Below are 27552 nucleotides of genomic sequence, written 5' to 3'. Positions count from 1 at the left end.
AGAGAATCTATCGCTATTTATCTATTGCTCTGTCATTTTTTTGAAAAACAGTCACCAAATATGAAAACTAGAGTCCGAAACCTTTCAAATGATATATATTTTGTCATAATTACTTTAGGTTTAGATCAAGATATTATCATTAAAATAATCACAAACATCCCACAGGCGTAGGGGAGGGGCAGTCAAAAATAGTGGTTAAAAACATTTTTATGAATCATAAATTCAGATATTCATTGTTTGTAATGTGTGAAAAGTATTGATATTAAAAGTTAATTAATTTTATTTGATTGTATGTTTTTTTTCATATTGTCATTTTTGTGCCATTACATTGAATCCAATACGGGTAAATTTGACCCGGACCATACAGGAAGTGACCTGTTTTCGAACAGTACATGAGGGTTAAGAGGACATACTATTAAAATATGACTTTTTCCGTGTTTAAGTGCTATAATCGTGTCCACAGTGCATCTGTCAACCAAGAAAATGTAATAAAGGACAACCAAGTAAATAGATACTCATGAACAGTGTTGGGTGTAACGCAATACAAGTAATGTGAGTTATGTAATTGGATTACTTTTTTCAAGTAACTAGTAAAGAAACATTACTTTTTTAATTTACAAGAAAATATCTGATTTACTTTTTCAAATAAGTAACGGCAGTTACTTTGTTTTCCCATTCATTGACAAGTCTCCTGTCCCCAGACTGTAATTGGGAGTAAGTGCAGAGGCGTTATGCGCGCTGTGTAAACTTGATGTTACTGTAGTTCTGGACTAAATGCATTCATTTATCCCACAGATCAGTGCTGCTCAAAATTAATAAAAACATTGAAATGCAAACTTAGAATTTGATGCAAACCTGCACTAATTAAATGTTAAATAACACAAGTATCCTTTATGTATTTAATCCCATTTTATTAACCTATGTCTTTGCAGCTGACCTTCAATGATCCAATTCAACCATACTAATAAGCAAAAAATTAGATTAACTAACATTTGTGCTTAATTGTTTTAATTGCTGAAGTGCATTGAACTTTTCTTCTACTGTGTTTTATTGTACAGACGTGAATTTACTTTTCCTTCAGCCTGAGGCTTATTCATTTCAGTTTTGGTGTGAAAGTGCTTTTATATTTGCCAAAAATAGAACTTCCTATGTTAAAAGCAAATAAGCAAGCCCTATTATAGCATTACTATTGATTTGCTTTGATTAACTTGATTTGAGTATTCCAGTTCAGACTGTACAAACTGTCCTATTGATGCCCTGTTTTTGCATTCCCCTTAATAAACTTTTTTTTTTTGGTATCTTTGGTAAAGATCAAAAAAAGAAAGCTTCCATTATATGGCACAAATTCATGTCTAGTTGCTACTTAGTATGACAACACTATTTGGGTGAATATTGGTATAACATTTATCACATGTTTTGTTGATAGTATTTTTATGCACCAGTATTCATCAACACTCTTTCATGAGTTTGCTCAATAATTCTCCTGTAAATTCTCCTGTATTCCCCTTATACATGCAATCCCTTATTAGGGCATTCAACAGCAGCATTCTGGAAAATGTGCAGTAGTGATGTTTGTGGCCTTGTGTTTCAGAGTACAGCCGATTTGAAGCCAAGATCCACGACCTAAGAGAGCAGATGATGAACAGCAGCATCAGCTCAGGCTCAGGGTCCTTGAGGACCAGTCAGAAGAGATCACTATATGTCAGGTACTGGACAAATATCTACTATATTCTATAAGGAACTGGAAAACTGCATATAAGTCACTATAAGATCAAAACTGACAGTTCTTATTTTTATGCAATATTGCAGTGTTTATTATAAATATTTTAATAAACCAATTCTATTTTTTTTTATGAAATATTGCTATGTTTGTTAGAAATATTTTATTTGTGCACATCTTTATTTATTTATTTTTGAATTCATGTTTTCTTGTAATATTTAATCAAAAACATTAATTTCCCCTCCCCTCGCAATGACATCATTTTCTTTGATGATCTGTGCACGGGCGCAAGGGCTGGGAAATAAAACCTCCCCTCCAGCAACCTGTCACTCACTTGAGATCACAGTAATTAGCTAAAAACAACAATCCAAATGTCCAGTCAATTCCTGATGGACGAAATCAAATCCGCCCTACATTTTTTTTTTTTTGTTCAAGAAGCTGTTTCACGTGGATATACGTCACTGTATTCCATTTGCTGCCAACTTTAAATGCTGTGTTTTTTCACTAAATTACGTATTTGGAATTAGAAATATTATATTTGGAGTTTACACACATCTATTGAAAAGGTGATCCCACTTCATATTAAGTGGCCTTAACTACAAAGTACTTACATCAAAAAATAAGTACAATGTGCTTAATGTGGTCATATTGTATTGCAAAACACTTTTGTTCCTATTGAGGTGGGATATGGGTAAGGTTAAGGAGAGGTTTGGTGGTATGGGTAGGTTTGAGGGTAGGTTATGGTGTAAGGGATGAGTCAACAGTGTATTTATACATGTAATTACAGAAATTAATTACAGATGTAATTACATGCAGGTATTTTTAAATTTATCTAAATACATGTATATACACAATAAGTGCATTGTATCAAATGATTCATTTCAATGTAAGTACTTAGTAGTTAAGGCCACTTAATATAAAGTGGGACCGAAAAGGTTGAGCGATTTTTAAAGCTTCTGGTCAGACTTCACCACGTGCACTCAGGTAAAGGTGCAGTTATCTAGTCTGTTTTTTCTGTGGTCTTATTTTGACTCTTTTCTGCAGGGCACTGTTTGATTATGATAAAACTAAGGATTCTGGGCTGCCTAGCCAGGGCCTGAACTTCAAATTTGGGGACATACTGCATGTCGTGAATGCTTCAGATGATGAGTGGTGGCAGGCACGGCAGGTCACTTCTCAAGGAGAGGTGGAGGAAATGGGCGTTATCCCAAGCAAGAGAAGGTGAGAGATTGAAGCTTATAAAATTACAAAAATAACTGAAGAGTTCAGGTGCAAAAGCCTCTAAATCCATCTGACGTTTTTCTTTAAAATAAGCATTTTTATTAGGCTGCCATGTATACATTTCTATGTAAGTACTGATACTTCTGATTGGACTGAGGCTGGGATTTAGCGAGTTTGAAGTAAAAGTATTTAATGGACGTATACTATGTGTCGAGCACTCACTCAGTATCATCTCATATTTTGATTACGTATAACGGTTGCACTCAGTGAGCTACTGGCACTGAGCTACGCTATTTCTACAGCAACACAACTCGGAATACACAACTTGGAAAATAAAATACTGATATGATGCCACATTGTGCGGCTTTTGGTTGTAATTTTCAGTCAAAGGGCAATGAGAGAAATGAGTCTTCACTGCTTTCCTAGCAATAAGAAGAGGAGAAAAAATGGGTAGATACCTGTGGACGGACAAAACTTCCTAAAGACGTTCGTCTGTGTTCTCTCCACTGATGCCTTTGAGCGCTGATGCCTTTGAGTCTTTTAGTAGACCAAAGCTACTAAACAAGCTTATAAACAATGTAAACATGCAGACTCTTGTCATGACACCGCAGCCACAGAAGAAGTTTATCAGAGCGTTTTTCGCTCGATATCCATGTGCATTTGTGGCTCGTTGTGGGGAAAATCATTGGTACGGCATTTGGTTTAAGCTTACGCTTATATCCATCGCCACCTGTAAGCTCTATCAGTAGCTGTGGTCATTGTATCAGTATTTTATTTTCTGAGTTGTGTATTCTGTTTTGTGGTAGAAATAGCGTATAATAGCAGTGCCAGTAGCTCAAGGAGCTCACTAGGTGCAACCGTTCTACGTAATCAAAATAATGGCGCCCCCCCCATAGTCCAAAATATGTATATAACGATATGGATTTTTTACATAACGTAAATCTTTCATGGGTTTTCTACAACACATTTCAATAAGAGACATAATTTATGTTATGTTAAACCATACAAGTTTTAATACCAAGGTTTCCCATAAATAGTAAAAATAGGTCGTTAAGCACCATTCCACTAAATTCTTCCAGAATTTTTTGACTGGGCCTGAGTTTGCCATTGTGTATGCTTAGCTGATAGCTTACTTTCAGTAGGCTCAAGTGCCTGTCTTAGAGATATTCCGATGAGAAATATTTATGCTTTAAATGCAGTGCATCAGAATGACATCTATTGTAATATGAGATCCTTATGTTTTCTCTCCAGAGTGGAGAAGAAGGAGAGAGCAAGGTTAAAGACAGTTAAGTTCAACTCCAAGTCACGAGAAAAAGGGGTGAGTGAACTATTTTATACATGCATACCTACAAAGATTTGAACAATACTCTCTTCCAAAACCAAGTGAGTTGCTTTGCTGCCTGTTGCCTACATGTCTTTTAAGACCACGTCCTGACTGATTTGGAGCCTCGTAAGTGACTGATTTGCCACACTTTGCATTGACAGCCCCCATTTACTGAGTAAATTTTAGTTTTGAGTTGTGTTAGAGTTTTCTAACACAACATTTCTTTCAACCGATCTGCCATTTTAAAGTTTTGAGCTCAGTGCAGTGTGTTCTAGGATTGCTTTCTCTAAACAGTGCAAAGAAGTACGATTCAAAAGGTTGTGGTCGCTGAGATTTTTACAGTTTTGAAAATACAGTAAAAACAGTGATATTGTGAATTATGTTACAGTAAAAAAATATATATATATTTTTTAATCATTTCAAAATATAATTTATTCCTCTGCCATTACTCCAATCTTCAATGTCACTTGACCCTTCAGAAATCATTTTAACATGCTGATTTGGTGCTCAGGAAGTAATTATTTTAATTATAAATGTTGAAAACAGATGTTCTGCTTAATATTTGTAATAAATATTAAACAAGTATTATGACACTTTTCAGGATTTTTTTTCAGTAACATTATAAATGATAATTTAATGCATCCTCACCAAGAAATGATTGAATATATATTTTTTAAGTAAGTAAGAAAATCTATCAATTGATCAGTCAATCTTACCGACCCAAACCATTAGATTAATTGGCATGTTACCTTAGATTTTAAAATGCTGTTTGTCTCTTTCCTTTTGGAACAATCTTTTCATCAGGAGTATGATGTCTTAAATGCTTTAGAAGCAGGCAACTCACTAGGGATTGGAACACAGCTGCTATGTTGCTTTTACTGTGTATCTAGAATGACAATGAAATGCATTTCAAATTGCTTTACAAGTTAGTATTTGCTAATGTTCCTACCTCTGTGAAAGTTTGACCATTTGATATTAACTCACAATTAATAATGCTCAGTCAGTGCATTCAGTGGAATGTAATATTCTGATACTAATCAGTCTGCCATATGAATGGTCCAGTCTAAATTAACAGCATGCGTAGCTGCAAATGTCGCAGGCCCCAAAAACCGGCCATGTGTTATATAACACATATAACAGTACTGTGATACATCTATAACTCATTTATGAGGCATAGAAGTCAAAACACCAGATTATCTAACAGCCCAACAAAACATGCATGATAGGAAAACGAAGGACAAATACGCTTGCCATTGATGTCGGACTGCTCGTCCTTCTGTATGCCACACCCCCTCCTCTCCTGTCCTTCATCACACTTTCCCCTTTTTACCTACCGTGCAATGCTCTCCGATAATCCATAGTGCTGCAGTGTAAACCAGCCAGGCTTATAACTGATCAGTGCATAAGAATGGAAATGCACCTGTAGTGCTGGTGCTGCATCATTGCTGAAGAAAAGGGCCATACAGTAATGCCTAAATAATTTTACATACAAGCTCTTTTCACAGCAAAGTATTTTATACTATATTTGTCTGCCCTTGAATGAAAGAAAAGAAAATCAGGCCAACTTGCTTTTTGTTTTGTTGCGTGTTGCTGCTGATAAGAAAAACAGCCACAACCAAAGCAGTTATAGGCCTCCACATGCTTCTGGCACACTCACAATGCTTCTTACCCTTTGCATGCAAATCTGTCTGTCTGCTTCTCTTGTGTTTGCGATTTTCTGCTGCTAACTGTTTTTTGAGTCTCTGACTCAAGTCCATTTATTTGTCCACTTCAGTTCTTCATGCATTTCATATACAGTTCTGACTTTGTGACATCCTCCATTAACTGAGTTAACACCTGTCTATAAGAAATTGTATCAGCGCCATTTGATCAAGCCATCAGAGGTCCACAAAGTCAAAAGCAGAACGATCATCTTTTATTTTTTCCATATGGACATTAGACAGCCCTCTTCCCCTTCCCTTCTTTTCTTTTGCCCTCCCCTTCCTTCTCTTCCTCAGCAGTCCCTCAATGACAAGCGTAAAAAGAATCTGTTTTCCCGCAAGTTCCCTTTCTACAAGAACAAGGAGGCGAGTGAGCAGGAAACAAGCGATGTGGACCGTAAGTACAGAAATCAGCACTCCAGCACAATGCTGGGCAAGAATAGGGCAGCAGGTCATAAGGACAGAGGTGGGCACTGCTCCACTGGACACAGCAGACATCAGAGCCTGCTTTAGATACAGCAACACCAGTGGACAGAGAGAGCTTGATGCCTGCTGTGTTCAGTGGCTGGACTAGGTCTTAGAGTGTCTCAGTAACCCTTGTACTCTTGTGGTTGTTGTCTTTCTTGTTGCTCCCTTCCTGACCGATCCACAGGACAACCCAGATGACATGCTTTCCAAAGGCCAGAGTAAGTTCCCCATGTAGATGCCCACTCGGTCACCTCTGGACCAGACCTCCACTCTATCTCTCTTCTTCTCCTCGCATATCTCATTCCTCACTCTAATAAAATTCATGCAGTACAAGCTAAACAGTTTTTTATTTCTGCTGGTGACGGTGGAGGTGAACTCACTGTGCTCTATAGAATCTCCTCTTTTTCAGTACCTGCATTTTTTTTTTTCTCTTGAGATAATTTATTAATTTGATGTTAATTTGCCATCATACAGTAGATAATCAAACTATTATCTTATTACAGTTTACTGTTGTAATTGCTTGACGAGTGCACTTTTTCTTTTCTGGTTGACATCTTTCTAACTGTATAAAACTACACAAATATAGGTAAAAGCATTGATGACACCTTCAGAATTAATTCCAAATACTTTAACTACATGATGTTTGGGAAAGGAAATTAAAGGAGAACTCCACTTCCAGAACAACAGTTTACAAATAATTTACTCACCCCCTTGTCATCCAAGATGTTCATGTCTTTCTGTCTTCAGTGTGAAGAAATTATGGTTTTTGAGGAAAGCATTTCAGGATTTTTCTCCATATAATGGACTTCATTGGTGCCCCGATTTTGAACTTTCGAAATGTAGTTTAAATGCAGCTTCAAAGGGCTCTAAACAATCCTAGCCGAGGAAGAAGGGTCTTATCTAGTGAAACGATCTGTCATTTTTTTTTTTTGGAAATAAAAATGTGTATACTTTTTTTTTTTTTTTAAGCACAAAAGCTCGTTTAGCACTAGCTCTGGCATGCGTGTCCACTACAGACCCAGTGTTTACAAAGCGAACACGCAAAGACTAAGGAAGTGCAAGTAAGTCAAACGCTGTTTACAAACAAAAAGGTATAATGATGTCGACGATTCTGAAGTTGTAGGAGAAAATGAGATGGAGTTTTTCGCCATACTCTACCTTTTTGAGCCGGAGTACACAGACAGTGACGTGATTTGTAGTGTCGAGGATGGCGCATCCCAGAGCCTGTGCTACACAAGCTTTTGTGCTTAAAAAGTATACAAATTTTTATTTTTCGAGACAAATGACAGCTCGTTTCATTAAGTAAGACCCCTTTTCCTTGTCTGGGATCATTTAGAGTCCTTTGAAGCTGCATTTAAACTGCATTTTGGAAGTTCAAAATCGTGGCACCAGTGAAGTCCATTATATGGAGAAAAACCATAATTTCTTCACGACTGAAGACAGAAGGACATGAACATCTTGGATGACAAGGGGGTAAGTAAATTATTTATAAATTGTTGTTCTGGAAGTGGAGTTCTCCTTTAAATACGAGCAAGGCTGAAAACAAACCAACAAACCGTGATTTGTTATTTGCGGTTTCTGCTTGGAGGTTGCATTCTTAACGTGGGATTGAGGGGACAGTCTCAGTCCCATTTTATTGGACAAAACTTTGAATGCATTTGTGTCGGCTTTTGCTGGAATATAAAGACTTAAAGGGTTAGTTCACCCAAAAATGAAAATTCTGAAATTTACGTACCCTTAAAAGGCCACTGAAGTGCTTTGAAACACGCAGGTTTATTCAATGTGCTGACGTAATTTCAACTGAAACAGGAAGACAGGGTGGGACATATCCAGCAGCCCCGCCCCCTTTTTTAAAGTCTGTGTAAAGTAAATTATAAGAATTGTTTCTAAACACAATGTAAATGTTAGAAATGCATTGCTAAAACATGCTACAAAGACTGTGAACTATGTAGTTACTACCAGTATTGGGGGGTAACACATTACAAGTAACGCAAGTTACGTAATATTATTACTTTTTCCAAGTAACTAGTAAAGTAACACGTTATTTTTTAATTGACAAGAAAATATCTGTTACTTCTTTCAAATAAGTAACGCCAGTTACTTTTCCCCAATTTAGTGATTAAAAGCTCTTCTGTCTCCATGTTGAGAGAAATTGGAAGTAAGATAAATGTGAACATGCATTAATTCATCTCACTCACAAAAAGCAGATTCAGTATTCCTCAAAATTAATAAAAACAATGAAATTCAACTCAGAATATGACACAAACCTGCAATAATTAAATATGTTAAATAATACAAATATCCTTTATGCATTTATTCCCATTTATTAACCAATGTCTTTGCTGCCGATTCAACCATACTAGTAGGCAAAAATTACTCAAGATAATCTAACATTTGTTTTCCTTTTTTTATTGCTGAGGAGTTGACATTTTTTTCTTCTGCAGTCTGTTGTACAGACGTGAATTTACTTTTCTCAAAGCCTGAGGCTTTTTGTGTGAAAAGGCTTTTACATTTGCCAAAAATAGAACTTTTTATATTAAAAACAAAGAAGCAAGCCCTGCCCAGATTTAAAAAGTAACGCAAAAGTAACGTAACGCATTACTTTCCATAAAAAGTAACTAAGTAACATAATTAGTTACTTTTTTAGGGAGTAACTCAATATTGTAATGCATTACTTTTAAAAGTAACTTTTCCCATCACTGGTTACTACAGCCTATGTCTTTGTCACGTAAATGGATATTACCTGTTTGCGATGATTTACAAAACGGCTTGGTCTCCTTATTTAAATTAAGCTCCTAAAGGGAGCGTCCAAACAGCTTGTAACGTTATTTGGCAGAAAGACGCCAGCTTTCAGTTGTGGGTGTGGTTTCAGTGCTGACAGCGGATGCCCCCAGCATTTGAGATCAGAGAATACTGCTTATTTAGAAGTAAGAAGTAAAAGACTGTAAGTTTTGAATGTTTCTAAATGTGAATTTTGTCATTGTTTTGGAGCACACTAGCTTACAGATAAACCTTTAGGCTAACATATTCATACTAAAAGTCAAAAAACTTCAATTTTGATTTCATGGGGACTTTAGGACTTGACTCTTTGGACCAGAAATAAATAATAATATTTTATTTTAAATCTGTCTTCGGAAGAGACACAATCACTTTATATCAGGGGTCTCCAAACCTGCGAATTACCTTCAGTTCCAACCCTGCTCTAACACAACTGAGATTTCTTAAGTTACATTAAAGACCTTGATTACCTGGTTTAGGTTTTTTGTTTTTATTCAATTCATCATATGTAGTGATTCTGTCTCCACAGAATACTTGGATTAAACTGCTTGCTTCATATGGATTACCTTTATGGTGTCTATATGAACTTTTTGAAGCTTGAAAATTGTGGTTCCGTAGACTTTGAAAGAATGTACAAAAATATTACAATAATCTTTATTTGTGTTCCAAAGATGACTGAAATTATGGGTTTGGAACAAGTAAATAAATGCCCACAGAATTCTCATTTTTTTTATTTATTTGGATATTCTAAATCTGTAAATAGACCTCTTTTTAACTTTTCTGTGTTTTCAAGCAGCGGAAGTCATCATAGTTGGGTAAAGTTCGATAGCAGTGAATGGGAGAGTACCACAAATATATATTTTTGCCTTCCCATTTGCTAAAATAGCAAAAGAAAAACTCCACAATAGTGTTTTTAAGGAGAAACTGATAACAGCATTCAGAAGAGAGAAACTATTAAACACTAATGTTAACACTAATATTAAACACTAATAGTATAGTGTTATAATAGTATAGTGTTATAAATGTACTTTCAATGTGCATTCATTTTTTTTAATTAAAATATAAAAATCTTTAGAGAATTTACAATGCTGATGACCGTTGAAATGCGTCATCGCAGCCTTGTGAAAAGGGTCCATCTGCTAGTTCAGTCATTTTTAAACATTTTTGTTACCATAAATTTTGAGCAATTTTAGATGTACAGCCTAAGAGATACATGAATCAATGGCTGATACTGATGTAACTTATTTGGAATTATTATTATTATTATTATTATTATTATTAATAATAATAATAATAATAATAATAATAATTATTATTATTATTATTATTATTATTATTTTTATTTATTTATTTATTTATTTATTTATTAATTATTTATTATATTTAGTTAACTTTGTCAACTATTACAGTACAGTAGCATATGACCTCAAAACTACCAGATATGGACTGAAAGCCACAAAACTTATTTTATGGGCTCTCAGAAGGTGTGCTGTGTCCCTTAGTGATGTGTGTATTTCTCCACTAAAGGGAGACTCATGACTGGTATTTCTCTCTTATTTGAATAAGACCTCATGCACCCTCCTGTTCTTGGTTTTCATCATCCATTCCCCCTCTGTTATGATTTCAGAGCATGTCACCTCTAATGCCAGTGATAGTGAGAGTAGTTACCGTAAGTTCTTTCTTCCATTGTGCCCTTCATCCGTCTTTCTCGTTTGCTTTTCTTTCACATATTTAACAATGCTTTTCTCTCTCCTATCCTCTCTGCTATGCATTAACATGTATGGGAGATCCGTATTATAATGCAACATAAAAATAAATTAATTACCAATGTTAATAAATTACCAAGCAATTCTATTGTGGATTTATCAAGAGGTTACATTGCTGAATGCCTGCCCGCCCTCAACTGAGCTGCACTGCAGTGAGACAGGCTGGGTAATGTTCCAGAAGCCACACAGATACAATACCAAAATCAATCAGTGAGCCCTCTGCCAGCCCCTGGGTCCGTCTCCATAGCAACCATGCTTCCCCCATCACTTCCCAGCCCTTCCCCTCTCTCTGTCAGAGACAGTCAGAGTCACACTGGCGCTATATCAAAGCCACTCTAAAATATTACTATACTGTCTCACGGGGGCCAGATATTACACGCTGCTGTGATCAGCAGTACAGACTGTGCATTAGTGCAGGGCATTACCAGCTACTGCATGGTAGAGTACACTTTGTGTCACTATTCTAACTGCGGCACAGGACATGTTTTTGTCCACTATGTCCACTAACAGTTGAAAATTAGAAGAATGCGAACATATAAACAATGAAAAATTGATGGTTCATTTTTATTTTATTTTTATTTTTTAAAGCTTCTTCAACATTACACTGGTCCTGCTATATCACTGTTCTAAAGTTTGGGGTCAAACTTTTTTTTAGTAAGAATGCTTGAATGTTTTTCTTCAACAAAGACACATTAAATGAAACAAAATTCTTTAAAAAAAAAAACTTTTTAAATTTAAATGTTACAGTAAAGACATTTATAATGTTACAGATGATTTGTTTTCAAAATAAATAATTTTCTTTTGAACTTTCTATTAATCAAAGAATCTTAAAAAAAATGTATCATGGTTTCCACAAGAAAATAAAAAATAAATAATATATATATATAAAATGTATTTATTTAAGTATATATATGTATTTTAAATAACTCTCTCTCTCTCTCTCTCTCTCTCTCTCTATATATATATATATATTAAACAAATATATTATATACATTACTGATGCCAAATGATTAATCGTGATTAATCCCATCCAAAATAAAAGTTTTTGTTTACGTATGTGTGTGTACTGTGTATATTTATTATGTATATATAAATACACACACATGAATGGATATATTCAAGAAAACATGTTATGTTTATATATTGAATATCTTTAGATATAATTTTAATTGTATGAATAAAAATATATGCATGTAAATATATGTAGATATTTTTAAAATATATACTGAATGTGTGTGTATTTATATATTTATATATTATGTAAACAAAAACTTTTATTTTGGATGCAATTAATCGCAATTACTTGTTTGACAGCACTAATGTATGTGTGTGTGTTTGTGTGTGTGTGTGTGTGTGTGTATATATATACATACATACATACATACATACACACACACACACACACACACACACACACATACATATTTTTGATCAAATAAATGCAGCTTTAGTGATTATAAAAGGACTTGCTGACCCCAAACTGTCGAATGGTAGCATAAAATAAAATATATGAATTTAATTTTGTAGCTTTTTTTATTTTTATATTGATATGCTTTAATGTTTTAATAAAGAAATTTTGATTACTCAGAAAGATGTGGAAATTATATAGCTATTGTGCAATGTAGCTCTATGGCAGCAATAGGCTACAAGTCATACAGTGCAAGACATAGTTTGTGTGTGTTCCATTGTGATCTCTCATACATGTGAATAACTAACAAAACAGCCAGTTAATTCCATTGCTTTGGAATAAATGCTTACTATTTTGTATTGTACGTACACAGTATGCTACACTTTGATGCACTAGCATGTCACAGGCCCTCAGGAATTCTACCATTAACTTTGAAGAGCAATGTTCATTTATTTACAGCACGTATTTGCCTCTAACTCATATTGTACATGCGGGCAGTCAGCCTTAGGCAATCAGGCCTACTGAGATCCACAGAAAGAGCTTCACTTTAATCATTATGACAGTCTCATACCAACCATGACGGAGGACTTCATTGCTATTCACTATTCATTTGTGTGGCATACATGACCTCTAGTGGCCACAAGTGGATCATAGCTGTTTTTATAGTTTCACACATTTAATACTGCATGAGCAGAAAACATTGCATCATTTTCAGGGTCTTAATATGCTTGATTTTATAACATAGCAATAACATATTTTTTTATGAAACTTTTAAGCTTAACTGTATGTGTGTGTTCATTTCTCAGGTGGTCAAGAGGAATATGTGCTGTCTTATGAGCCAGTCTGTCAGCAGGAAGGTAAAATGCTAATGATTGTCTGTATCAGCAACTTTAACATATAAAATTTCATCTAATAAGTCAAATCAGTAATTCTTTTAAGGAAAATATAACTGATTTCATGAATGGTCTTTCCACAGTGAACTACTCACGACCAGTGATTATCCTGGGTCCGATGAAAGACAGAGTAAATGACGACCTGATCTCAGAGTTCCCTGACAAATTTGGTTCCTGTGTTCCTCGTAAGTATCTGTACAATGCATGAACTGATTAGAAAACAGAGGGACACATTATTACAGTTGCCGCAGTGTAGTTTGCAAGCATAAAAATAAAAATGCAGTTCAGACTGGATAGACAAGGTTGAATATCTTTTTTTTTTTTTTCTTAAAATTTAAATAGATGAATTCTTCTAGTAATTATTATTTATAGTTAGTATTATTCACAGATGTGTTTTGATAGGGCTACACAGTAAAACTGACCATATGGTGTAGTGAGGTTTTTAAGCTCTGAATAACCATTATTTAATTAAACGTAAGCAGGTGCTGTGCCCTTCAAAATGTAGTAGACCATTAATGGCATGGTTTGAATAAAATGCGCATTAAGAATACAGAAACACCCCATGTTTTCTTGATTTTGAAAATTGCACAATATCAGATATTTTTGAATGTTATGTGTCCAAACAACCAAGTTTGTAAGCATGTTTGTTGAACAGCCGATAGTGGATAAGAGAAGAAATCCCATACAGTGCCTTGCGAAAGTATTCATACCCCTTCATTTTTTTTTTCACGTTTTGTGTTGCAGCCTTTAAAGCATTTTGTTAAGATGCTTTAAATTACTTTTTTTCCCACATCAGTCTACACTCCATACACCATAATGACAAATCACAAAACAGGTGTGTACCCATTTAGCAAAATTAGACATAAAACACTGAAATGATTCCGTTGCATAAGTGTTCATACCTTTTCTTGGGCTCTTGAATATGAGCTCAGGAGCACTCATATTGCTTGTAGATGTTACTACACTTTGATCGGAGTTAACCTGTGGCAAATTCATTTAAATGAGTGTGATTTGAAAAGGCAAACACCTCTCAATAAAAGTTTTAACAGCTGAAAATGCATATCAGAGCAAACACCAAGGCCTTAAGTTCTAAACATCATGTTTGAAGGCCTGTAGAGCTCAGAGACAGGATTACATCAAGGTACAGATCTGGGGAAGAGTTCAAAAAAAAAAAAAAAAAATAAAAATCTGCTGCACTGAAGGTTCACAGAAGCATGTTTGCAGAAGTTTGGAACAACTAGGACTCTTCCTAGAGCTGGCCTCCTTGCCAAACTGAGCAATTGATGGAGAAGGGCCTTGGTTAGACTGGTGACCACGAAGCTGATGGTCACTCTTGTTGAGCTCCACAATCATATGCGCAGATGGGAGAAACCCACACAAGGACAGAAATCACTGCAATACTCCACTGATTTGGACTTTATGGCGGTGTGGCCAAACTCAATCCTCCACAGTGAAGACGCATGAAAGCCCTCTTGGAATTTTGCAACAAAGCACCTAAAGGAACCTCAGACTGTGAGAAACAAGATCCTCTGGTCTGATGAACCTCAATTCCAAGCATCATGTTTGAAGGAAATCAAGCATTGCTCATCACCTGCAGAGTACCATTAAAAAATTAAAGTGTGCTGGTAGCAGCCTCATGGTGTGGGTTTGTTTTTTCAGTGGCAGAGACTGAGGGGCTTGTCAGAGGTGAAGGAAAGTTCAGTGCACCAAAAAATTGAGATGGCTATAATTAAATTTCAGTACAGAGCATTCAGAACCTCAGACTGGGCAGAAGGTTCACCTTCCAACAGGACAGTGACTCTAAGCACACAGCAGTGTGGCTTATAGACAACTCTGCAAATGTCCTTGAGTGGTGGGCTTAAACATAATCAAACATTTCTGGAAAAACCTGAAAATGTCTCCCAGCCCCTATCCAAGCTAACAGAGCTTGAGAGGTGAAGAGGTAAGGAGAAGAAAGGCAGATAATTGCCAAATGCAAATGTACAAAACTTGTTGCATCATATCCAAAAAAACTTGAGGCTGTAAAGGTGCTTCAAGTAAGTACTGAGTTAAGGGTATGAATACTTATGCAATGTACTTATTTAAGTGTTTTATTTTTAACAAATTTGCAAAGTTGTCACAAGTCTGTTTTGTGCTTTGTCATTATAGTATATGGAGTGTAGATTGATGTGGAGGAAAAAAAAGCAGTTTTTTTTTAAAGCAGTTAATTTAAAGCAGTTTAACATAAGGCTGCAACATAAAATGTTAAAAATAAAAATAAAAAAAATGAAGGGGTGTGAATACTTTTGCAAGACACTGTATACTGATATAGCTTATAAAAAAGCCAGTAGTTCTTAGCCAGGGGCCAAAGCAAAATACCACTTAAAAAGATTTAAAATAAGCCAAATCCACATATTAATTTTTTTTTTTTTTCACGTATGACAAGCTCTAAAACAAAAACATTTAAAAAATCCTTCTCCTAATCCTTGAGTAAATCTTGAAAAACGGGAATAGTCTCAGGGCCTTTGAATATTGTTGCACAGAATAAACATAGATACAGAACTTATCAGGATTGAATGTTTTATTTATTTGTTCAAATACACATATACATATTGTATTTGGAACTACAAATCAGAATAATTAGTAATTCTACTACAAGCATGGCTTTAGTACGGAAATTAAGCCTGTAGCATATGCTGCTCTCTGTCTCAGATACAACAAGGCCGAAGCGAGATTATGAGGTGGACGGGAGAGACTACCACTTTGTAGTGTCCAGAGAGCAGATGGAGAGAGATATACAGGAGCACAAGTTCATCGAGGCAGGCCAGTACAACAATCACCTGTATGGAACCAGTGTGCAGTCTGTCAGAGAGGTGGCGGAAAAGGTGAGATCCAGATTTATTTCTCACCATAGGACGTGTGTTTTATTACCATCACAAAATGTTGCATTTACCAGGCCAAAAAAATATGTAATGTCATTACACATTGTTTACATAAGGTTAATTGAAAATAAGGTTATTGAAGAATGGAGCTAAGCATTGTTTTTGGGGAAATCGGCACAATATGTATGATGCACCTGCACAACTGCTGACAACATAGGGCTTATAATGCATAACATGCATCTTTAATGCTTACTGTATGGAAACACTGTCTTTGGTGCTCTCCTCAGGGCAAACACTGCATTCTAGATGTATCAGGCAATGCCATAAAGAGACTGCAAGTGGCTGTGCTTTACCCCATCGCTATCTTCATCAAACCAAAATCAATGGAGAACATCATGTGAGTAAAAAACAAGGAATCAAACTAGTATTTACAAAGATCATTGTGTATTTACAGCAGATTGACAAACATTTCCATGGTACTGATAGATTAGGTGACATATCTACTGGAGTCTTCCACTCTACTGTATTTGCCATTGTGTCATATGCTGTAATCTGTACTCAGTCAAACTCTTTAGGGTGCAGTTAAATCTACTTTTTTTCTCAAAATAGTTATTTCTGTCCCCTGCAAGCAGTGCAGTGTGTATGTAACAAATATAGCAGTATGCTTTAATGCTGTTTGCTCTCTCCTCAGGGAGATGAATAAAAGACTGACAGAGGAACAAGGCAGGAAGACATACGACAGAGCCATGAAGCTGGAACAGGAGTTCATGGAGCACTTCACAGGTCTGACAGCAGCTAAGCCTAACTCGCATTTCTGATTTTACAGTGCATTATATGTTTAACATTGACAAGGTCATGATTTTTCCCTCAGGACACAAACAAACTGATTGAATGTACTGTAGAGAGAGATGGAGTTGTGTTAATAATTATTAGGCCCCTTGTGCTGAAAATATGTGCAAAGAAGGCTGTGAAAATAAATCTGCATTGTTTATCCTTTTGGTCTGTCATTCAAAATATTTACAAAAGTTTGTATTGGCCATGGCAAAATCTTCATTTTGTGCTCAGAGACCCATTTTTGTGTTGATTTTGATGTTTGGTTTGGACCATTGTCCTGATTGATGATCCAAACATCCAATCATTTATAAGATTTCTAGTAGAAGCAGTCAGGTTTAGATTTTTCATCTGTTGGTATTTGATATAATCCATGATGCCATTTTTAAATTTGAAACCCTTCCAAGCAATTTGTGGTGATGTATGTAGGTGCTGTTTGAAATATTTTTGAAATATTTTAGCTGAATAACAACTTGAAAATACTGTCTTTTAGAGCCGCTTACAGCAGAATCTCAACTGTCCCCATAACTGAGTTTCCGCAATTGCTTCTGCTATTTCCTGTTTATTTCTTGGAGGCTGCTGTGATACAGTCTGTATTGCATAAAGCGCTAAGAAAATAAAGAAGACTTGATGGTAACACTTTATAATAAGGTTTCAGTAGTTAACAACATTAGTTAACATGAACTAAGAATAAACAATACTTCTACAGCATTTATTATTATTATTTAATGTTAATTTCAGCATTTACTAATGCATTATTAAAAATCACAAGCTGTGTATGTTAAAGAAGTAGTTCACTTCTAGAACAAAAATTTACAGATAGTGTACTCACCCTCTTGTCATCCAAGATGTTCATGTCTTTCTTTCTTCAGTCGTAAAGAAGTTGTTTTTTAAGGAAAACATTTCAGGATTTCTCTCCATATAATGGACTGATATGGTGCCCTGAGTTTGAACTTCCAAAATGCAATTTAAATGCAGCTTCAAAAGGCTCTAAACAATCAAGGAAGAAGGGTCTTATCTAGTGGCATGATCTGTTATTTTCTAAAAAGAAATTAAATTTCTATACTTTTTAACCTCAAACACTCATCTTATCTAGCTCTGTGTTCAAACTGGGGAGCACCATAGAAGTCTATTATATGGCGAGAAAGTTTTCCTCAAAAAACATAATTTCTTTACAACTGAGTAGTAGTGAGTAGTGATTGACCAATATTGATTTTTTTTTTTTTTTTTTTTTATTACTGATGCCGATTATTTGCATAATTATGTGCCTGATAACCGATATGCAGAACCAATATTTATTTACTGTTATAAAGTAAATCAGTGAATCAGTTCCTCCTTTCAGTCATCTTAAAAAGTGTTGAAAATTAGCAGTCTTTCATGTTAAATTTAATCTTCATATTACCACAACAAAAACATTTTTTTTATAAAATGCATCAGCTGCAACACCAATAAGCAAAATAAATGTAGAATGTTTTCAAATGAGTTTATAAGCTGTTTGATAGGCTAAAGAGTGAAGAACTCACTGGATAATGTTAATTCACTGAATAATATTCTCTGGAATATTGGAATATAAATAAAACATCATAGTTTATTGTATTTCTCAACTGGTATGTCTCCACGAGAGGAATGATTAGCATAGACAACAGAGAGAATTAAATTCAGTGCTTTTATTTTCAACATGCACTCATTCATGGCTGTATTATTTAATAATTCATGCAAAGTTACGTTTATTGGGACGGGACTTCTTATGATGGTTTAAGCCTATACGTGACTCCGACTTCATGAGACTAATGAGCATACAGCAGAGAGAGAATTAAACTCACCGCTTTAATTTCCAACATATTATTTAATTCAGGCAAAGTTATGTTTACTGGGACGGGACTTAATTTACGCGACTGTACGTTCGTCTCTATTTCTTAGAGCCAAGCTGCATAAACTAGCTACATATCAGGCATTTATGTATCACATCTAATATGAGCATTAATGGCTGTTATATTAATAAATAAATGTTATATAAATAAAGTGTACTAATTACAGCAAAGCAAGAAAGTAGTAGGCTATATGCTTTACCTTTGCACGCCAGGCGTGCTGCATGTGTGCAATTCTCAAAACACCCACAAGATGGTGGCGTTTATCTGTGAATCCAATATTACAAAACCCATAACCGATTATGGTAAAATGCTTAAATATCGGGAAAATATCGGTAAATCAATATATCGGTCGATCTCTAGTGGTGAGTACATTATCTGTACATTTTTGCTCTGGAAGTGAACTACTCCTTTAACATTAGTTAATGCACTGCAAACTAACATGAACAAACAATAAACAACTGTATTTTTCTTAATTAACATTAACAAAGATTAATAAATACTGTAATAAATGTAGTGTTCGTTGTTCGCTTGTGAAAGTTAATACCGACTTGACTATTAATTGCATTAACGCATTAGATATTTTCTTACACTTTCTGTGTTGTGAAGCTCAACATTTTTTTTTTTTTTTTTTTTTTTTTTTTTTGCTACAAATCAGAACTATTTCTTTGGTTTTAATCATTGTGATGGATGACTAAGGGACTTTAACCTTTGTGTTAACATATATTATACACCTGTAAAACAGGAAGTGATGTCTGGACAATTAGAATTTTTTGAATGAAAGATCATAAGGATAAACAATGTAGATTGAAAGATTGAATATAACACATTTTGTATTTGTAAACCATAATTTAGAAAATCTAATCTCTATATGACTGCTGGCAGTTTTGGGTGTTTTATTCTTGACGTTGTCCCTCACTGTGATCATCTCTGCATTGCAGCTATTGTTCAGGGGGACACTTTGGAAGAGATCTACGATCAAGTCAAGCAGATAATTGAAGAACAGTCTGGGCCATACATATGGGTACAGTCCAAGGAGAAACTATGAAAGCCTTCAGGAGTTTATCATCCCCCCCCCCTTTCGTTGCCTGGTTTATTTATTGATTCTGTAATTTTTTTTCTTTTCTTTTTGGTAATCTCAGTTGGGCTTCTCCATCTGACAGAATTCACTCAACAGATTAATTCCTTAATCCAGCATTCTTCAATCTCTGTTCAGTCCTGTATCTTCACCTCCTACTTCTAGTTCCTCAGTAGCTATTTCGAAAGAGAAGATGATCTGTCCTCCTCAGATCTTTACTGCTTCCATGCTTACAGAAAGCAAAGCTATGCCAGACCAGCATCTGTTTTCCAGGGGTTTTGAAACGGTACAGTTCCTTAATGTTTAAGGGAGGTTACTTTGTAAGGACAAAGACGGCGATCTGGATTTTCTGACACAAGTCTCTTTTCATTTTACCTATTCTATTCTGTGCTCTTTTTGTGTAAATGGTAACGTGGAGCTCAAGGCATCTCAGGCATCGGATTCATGAAAATGGTGAGAAACACACAAAAAAGCAAAACTTTGCACGTTGTAGCTTTTACGACCAGGTGTTCTTCGGCCCTTCTTTCTCATTGTTCATTTCCAACGTAGTCCCGTATGTTCCACACGTTCATCGTTGTTGATTTACTTCTTTTACATCTCCCTTGACTGTTGTATTGGCATGCTTATTGTTCTCCTCATTCTGATCTGCGTCTGCGTTATGGAGCCATTGTGTTTAGATGATGTCCCGCTGCACAGGTGTGAAACGTGTGCCGCCACTGTTAGAATGTCGGAGTCTACAATCAGTGTCTTACACAGAGTACGTGTTTTCAACACTTTGATTTACATTTAGGAAAGTCTGCCATTTGTAAGGAACTGATATTTTTAAGAGGCAATAAAATGCCACTGCATATGTGGAAGAAATTTATTGTACAATGAGATCTTAACAGATATTTAACCCTCCATAAACTGCCTATTTTGTTATAATAAAAGTCTATATTGAGCTTTACTTAAGCACTATTATAATGGGAGTTATTTTCTTGACACCGTAAAATGTATATTAGAGCAAGAGATTTAAAAAAAAATAGTATGAATATATATATTTTTTCTTCCTTTTTCTGTTACCACCCTTTATTTTCCTAAACTGAAACAAATGACATGATGCAGGGCAGCGAGGGGAATGCGGAGAAAACAGAGCCTAGTTCTGTCTCTTGCTCCTCTCTGCCCACCATTTCAATATCATCTGCTCCAAGCGTGCTACATCGGAGTCATTACGTGTGAAGAAGAACGCTGTATCCGTCCCCTCTCTCAGACACAAACCGTCTCAGCTGGAGGAAGAGCTTCACAGGGCTGACGAAGCTTTGGCGCAGGGCTGATGTTGTCCAGCTAGAAGCTCCACAGAGACTCCTTTTTTCTAAATCCGTCCCGGAGAGGGGGTCTTGCCTGCTCTTCCTACGACATGATTGTTTTCTATACTAAGACTGCTTGTTCTACCACCTCACCACCTCTGCTTTTTGGGGACATTTTGGGACTGGAAAAAAAGAAACATGTAAATAACCTACTGATCCGATTCATTCCATTGATCAAAAACGAACAAGAGAATGGCTAATTCAAGAAAAATAAAACAAAATCTTTCTCATACAGCACAGTGCTGGTGTGAGTCTTCCTTCAGATGGAGGGCTTCAGTATATTTATAAGGTGTGACATTTTCATTCTGTACACGTCAATGCACTTCTGAAAAGCTGTCATATTGATTATGGCCAGTTGTTATTTTGTGAGGCCATTTATGACACTTTGAAGGGATAGTTGACTCCAAAAATTTAAATTCTGTCATTTGCTCATCCTCATGTCATTCCAAACCTGTATGATTTACTTTCCCTTGTCGACATTAAAAAAATTGATTATTTTATTATTTTTTGAGAACACATTCATACCGTATAGAAGTCAGTGGTCACTAAAACTGTTAATTTACTGATGTTCTTCCAAATATTTTAATTTCAAATAAGAAACTAAGTACTACAGGTTTGAATCGACAGCGGGGTGAGTAAATGACAGAACTTTCCAACACACTCTCATGACATTTAAAAACTGTTTTAAATGTTGGTGAATTAATGGCTAATTCAGGGCACTCCAACCCTGCTTCTGTATAACTATAGTCCTGCAAATTTCAGCTCCAGCTCAAATCAGATACACCTGAACCAGCTAATGGTTTAAGGTAAGGTCATTTTAAAATTACAGGTAGGTGTTTTGGAACAGGGTTGAAACCGAAGTCTACAGTACAGTAGCTCTCCAGGAGCAGAGTCGGAGACCACTGGGCTAATTCGAATCTGATCTCAAATACGAATTGCTTAGTTCCCACTGATGGGTAAATTTTGGGGCACACACACACATACACATACTGTAGTCTATATTTGAAGTGAATCAGGACAATTTTGATGAAAGGTTTTGATCCACTTAAAATGTTGACTATATGAAGAGTTCAGATGCAAAAGCCTCTAAGTACATCTGATGTTTTTCTTTAAAATTAGCCTTTTTTTCTGGCTACTATGTATAGGTTTCTATGGAAGTACTGGTACTTCTGAATGGGTTTTGAAGTGAAGTGAAGTGAAAGTACTTAATAAACACATACTATGTGTGGAAAGCTTTCACTCAGTATCGCTATCTCATTTTTGACCAAGATAGCTTTTAGAGGCTTTTGCATTGCAACTCTTCATGTATGTATAGTCAACATTTGAAGTACTAAGATAATAACAGGTATTGTTTTGATATTTTAGGACAACTTTAATGAAAGGTTTGATCCAGTTCAATTGTTGCTTACTATATATAAATACATACATACACACACACACACACACACACACACATATACATATATATATATATATATATATATATATATATATATATATATTCATGCCACTTCATAAAATATTTACACCTTTTCATGGTTACATTTTTGGCGTTGCAATTTTTTATTTTGGGGTGAAAGAAAAAACTTAATTACAGCATTGTCAGTCATTTAGTTGTACTTCTGTGTAAAACAAACAGTGAAGAACAGTAAAATATTCCAGAGCTTGTTTTTGCAAAATATCAGCCCTACTGGAAATCGTCCATCCAGCTCTGTGTTTCTCCAGTGAAATCAAATGTATGAAATGGAAGGGTTTTTTTAGACTCCACTTAATATTCCACTTATGACAGTACACGCAGTATTTTTTGACATTGTTTGATGACTGCCTTATGTATTATGGAAACCCGTTTTCGCTTCAGAATAAAAACTAAAAAGAGGAGTATGTAAAGTTAAAGTTTAAAACAAACACCACCTGAGATATAACGGTAACACTTTACAATAAGGTTCATTAGTTAACTTTAGTTTACATGAACTAAGAATGAACAATACTCCTAAAGCACTTATTAGTTTCGGTTAATGTTAATGTCAGCATTTACTAATACATTATTAAAATCAAAAGAATTGCATTGTTACATTAGTTAATGCACTGGGAATTACAGTGCTCAACATTTGAAGTGGATTAATACATTTCATCAAAGTTATCCTAAAACCAAAACAATACCCGTTCTTGTCTTTTGATGAACTTTTTTGATCCACTTTAAATGTTGACTACTGTAAAATGAACTAACAATGAACGACTGTATGTTTATTAACTAACATTAACAAAGATTAATAAATACTGTAATGTAGCCTATTGTTCATTGTTTGTTCATGTTAGTCAATACATTAACCTTAGTGTAAAGTCTTACCGATATAACGTCAGTGAAATCACTTTTTTACTCTAAAGCGGACAATTCTATAGTAACAAACTACATTTACTTTTTTTTTTTACTTTTTTGACTTACAGTCATCCAAGCATCAGTACCAACAATCTTACAGACTTTACAGTGATATATTTAATTTATTGATGGCCATAAAACCCCAGTCTTACAGTAGAATTTTCTCAATTAAGTCTTTAATGACGCTGTCCACATATTCACAAGTGGCATCGTAATACGCCATTAATATAAGGTTCACTCATTCAGCGCTTCTTCAGTCATTTTCTGTCTTTTATGTGTCTGTTGGCGTCCCTCATTCCCTCTTTCACCTCCTTCACAAACGTATCCCGCAGTCTTGTCGCTCTCCGACCCAGCTCTCCCACATCCCTTGGCATCTTTGATGTCTCCTCGCGTATCTGGCGAAAAGTCTCGGATCTGAGCATCTTGGTCGAAGCGTCTTTCCCGGCGATCTGTGCTTTAGTGATGGCGAAGGCCGTGATCTGCGCCGCCCGTCTGATGGGTCGAGACTCTGCGAGCTTCTCCACCACTTGAGCGTTATTTATCAAAGCGTGAAAGATCCGCCGCAGCACCATTTTGAACCTGTCACAGATACCTTCATTAGATTCCACTGACCTTAATTACATTCCGTTTATATAGTGTAACTTAACATTTCCTTACGTAAATAATAAATTACCTTCAAAGGTCCCCAATCGACTATTCTGCTAGCTACTAAGCAGGTCTTTTTCAACGCGACCCGGTGCCGTAGGATTTGCATCTCCGTAGGGGTTTACACACCACAGTGCCCTCTACAGGCGTGGGGAGTAATACATTTTAAATAGACAAACATGTTAGGTAAGTTAATTTCAAAAACTCTTTATAAACGTGTCCGTGCAGGTTGTGTTATTAAAAAAAATATTTTCAGTGTTTTTAATAGTTCTTTCAGTCTCGCCAATCACTTAAACAGTATTATGATTAGAACTTTGATCTATTTGAAAAAAAACAAACAAACAAAAAAAAAAACCTAATAACTGTAGGCCAATTAATAATCTAGTGACTGTTTTTTGTTTGTATTTCTATTAGCAATGCAATGCAATTCTAAGTGATTTAAGCCATTCATTTTACATTAGAGGCCCACATTTTAATTGATAAAAAGCTGTCTTTGTAAGCTCGGTTTGTAGAGAGCTGATAAGTCTATCTCCTGGAAACACTTGTCAGCACGACGCACACGTTCAATATGCTTCACTTCTAAGGGAATTGCATCATCTCTTGGGTTGGTCTTTTTACGTTGAGGTGGGCCGAATTAATGAACGTAGGCTACTTCTTCAGCGCTAGCGGAAGCCAAGTTTATCCTGTCTTTATTTTTAGTTTTACACCTCATAGCAATTCTTGCAAAGTTCAGCTTAAATCATAACCTGTTTATGCAAAAGTCATTCTTCTCAATGTTTTCTTCATGCTCAGTGCTGTTCATACCTTAGAGCAAATTTTCACTTGTTTTATGAAAATATCAACCAGATGATTTGTGTGGAGTACAAAAGAAGATTTTATTAAATTTTTTCTGGCCATTTCAGTGAAGCATTATTTTTGTCCAAATTTAGTGGGACACAGTGTTGATTTTTATTCATTTGAATAAATAAGCTTATGGTTTGTTAGGATATGACAATATTTGGTCAAGATACTTGAAAATCTGGAATCTGAGGGTGCTAAAAAAATCTAAATACTGAGAAAAAATGCCTTTAAAGTTGTCCAAATTAAGTTTTTAGCAATGCGTATTTGATGTAGTTTTGATATGTTTGTGGTACGAAATTAACAAAATATCTTCATGGAACATGATCTTTACTTAAAGGAGAAGTCCACTTCCAAAACAAAGATTCACATATAATGTACTCACCCCCTTGTCATCTAAGATGTTCATGTCTTTCTTTCTTCTCTCCATGAACTCTGTGTATTCTGGCTCAAGACAGTTAGAGTATGTCGAAAAACTCTGATTGTATTTTCTCCCTCTACTTCAAAAATCATTTCAAAATCATTCTAACATCACTGCAGAGGTTCCGAGCCAGTCTTTACAACGTGAAAATGCAAAGAAAATCAAACCCCCCTAACAAAAAAGGTAAAACAGCGATATTGGACGATTTCGAAGTTAAGGGAGAACATGAGATGCGAGTTTTTTGACATACCCTAACTGTCATGAACCGGAACAAAAACAGTCCAAGCAGAGTAAGACAAGATGAGCGTTTGGCATTAAAAAGTATATATTTTTAATAAAATTGATTGTTACGCTAGATAAGACCCTTCTTTTTTTTTTTGGCTGGGATCATTTACAACTGCATTTGGGATCATTTGAAACCGCATTTAAACTGCATTTTAGAAGTTCAAAATCGGGGCACCATACCAGTCTAGTATATGGAGAAAAATGCTGAAATGTTTTCCTCAAAAAACATAATTTCTTTACGACTGAAGAAAGAAAGAAAGTAAATTATTTGTAAATTGTTGTTCTGGAAGTGGAGTTCTCCTTTAATATCCTAATGATTTTTGACATAAAAGAAAAATCAATAATGCTGACCATTATAGTGTATTTTTGGCTATTGCTACAAATATGCCCGTGCTACTTAAGACTGGTTTTGTGGTCCAGGGTCACAAATATGTTTGTAATTACACATTTTAATGAAGTTGCAATTACATACAGCACATTTAAAAAAATATTAACATTAAATGTAAAGTTGAATAACATTCTACAGTTAAAATTATCAAGTACTTTACAAGTGTGTTTATAGTGTGTTAGTCAGCACTGAAAAATAAGTACATTTCCTTTAAGCAGTGTAAAAGATTTAAAGCATTTAATTATTTGCTTTATTGAAAAGTACATTTTTAACCACTGTCATGAAAAACTGTCAAAATATTGTCTTTTTTTTTTTGCATAAATGAGTGCACCCCCTCTGCATAAATATAAAATTTGTTTTTTCTTACTGATCACTAATATATTTCATGGAAGGATTTCCAAATTGAAATGTATTAAACATATACTTACTAAAAACAAAAATATATGCCAATATTTTCTGTAAAATAAGTAAAATTGTTTAAATGACGGATTGCAGAAATGAGTACACCCTATTAATTCAGCAAATGTATAATATTCTAGTACTTAACATGTCCTCCATAATTTCAAGTATACTGCTCTGACCCTTCTTGGCACTGAGTGTACAAAGTAATGACAAAATGCCACATCTGTCCTGTTTAACTCCTGAGGACGACCTCCTTAAATGCCCTGGTCTTTAATGGGGAGTTTTGCTCAGGTTGACTCTACAGAATCCCCCACAGCTGCTCATCAGTGTTAAGATTGAGTGAAATACATGTCCACTGAAGGATTTTCACCTTAGGAAAATAAATATCTTCATTGTCGTGCTGAAAAAATGCCCAACAATGCAGGGAATGAGGAGAGGGTAGCATCTTCTGTTTCAGGTTTTTGTATTAAATCAAATTGATTAAATCAAATTGATGAGCACAACTCCCTCACACCTTCAGCACTCATACATTCCTATAGAAGAGCTTTACTACCACTGAACATTAACAGTGTTGGGCAGTACTGTAATTTGACTATTTTTTTTTTAGTAACGGAGTCATTTAACGTGTTATAATGTCCAAATTAGTAATTAGAGTATAGTTACAAGTATACCTTACCGCTGCGTTACATAATTGCCGTCAGAATGTGATTTATCATGTAGATTATAAAAAGGGTGTTGGCTAGCACACTCGACGTCGACCTGAGAACTACTTTGACTGCAGCGCCTCTGAGGCGGATACTACCAATAAAACATACATGGAGAGAGGGGAGCACGCGTCTGTAGCTGTAAATACAATCATTATTTTTAGTTTATTTATGTCAAAGGCAAGAACATTATTGTGCGTTGTCAGTTAGAGGGGAAAATCCTTTTCAACC

The 27552-nt window shown here is 35.3% G+C and overlaps 2 protein-coding genes across 26 annotated transcripts in view; one reads left to right on the top strand and one right to left on the bottom strand.

Annotated features, from left to right (window-relative positions):
• dlg1b (discs large MAGUK scaffold protein 1b) overlaps positions 1–20867 on the top strand; it is a 124459-nt gene extending 103592 nt beyond the window's left edge. For 16 of the 25 annotated variants that reach the window (XM_051125150.1, XM_051125146.1, XM_051125208.1 and 13 more), the window contains 11 exons: positions 1592–1706; positions 2765–2941; positions 4193–4259; positions 6263–6362; positions 10839–10880; positions 13192–13242; positions 13362–13463; positions 15970–16142; positions 16427–16536; positions 16831–16922; positions 19780–20867. In XM_051125150.1, the coding sequence (XP_050981107.1) occupies positions 1592–1706; positions 2765–2941; positions 4193–4259; positions 6263–6362; positions 10839–10880; positions 13192–13242; positions 13362–13463; positions 15970–16142; positions 16427–16536; positions 16831–16922; positions 19780–19886 (1136 nt within the window). In that variant the 3' untranslated portion in view covers positions 19887–20867. Of the gene's footprint in view, positions 1–1591; positions 1707–2764; positions 2942–4192; positions 4260–6262; positions 6363–6617; positions 6652–10838; positions 10881–13191; positions 13243–13361; positions 13464–15969; positions 16143–16426; positions 16537–16830; positions 16923–19779 lie in introns of all 25 variants that reach the window. The other 9 variants (XM_051125158.1, XM_051125297.1, XM_051125248.1 and 6 more) reach the window with 3 other exon arrangements.
• A 3013-nt stretch (positions 20868–23880) lies between these two features.
• Positions 23881–24419, bottom strand: ncbp2as2 (NCBP2 antisense 2 (head to head)). Its single transcript, XM_051125497.1, has 2 exons — positions 24313–24419; positions 23881–24218 (listed from the first exon to the last, which is right to left on the bottom strand). Exon 2 carries the CDS (start codon positions 24209–24211, stop codon positions 23897–23899), a length of 315 nt encoding a protein of 104 aa, XP_050981454.1. The 5' UTR covers positions 24212–24218; positions 24313–24419; the 3' UTR covers positions 23881–23896.
• Between the last annotated feature and the right edge of the window lie 3133 nt (positions 24420–27552).

The sequence above is a fragment of the Labeo rohita genome, chromosome 2 (genome assembly GCF_022985175.1).
Source record: "Labeo rohita strain BAU-BD-2019 chromosome 2, IGBB_LRoh.1.0, whole genome shotgun sequence".
NCBI classification, from domain to species: domain Eukaryota; kingdom Metazoa; phylum Chordata; class Actinopteri; order Cypriniformes; family Cyprinidae; genus Labeo; species Labeo rohita.
This window is presented reverse-complemented; position numbering and strand designations above follow the sequence as displayed.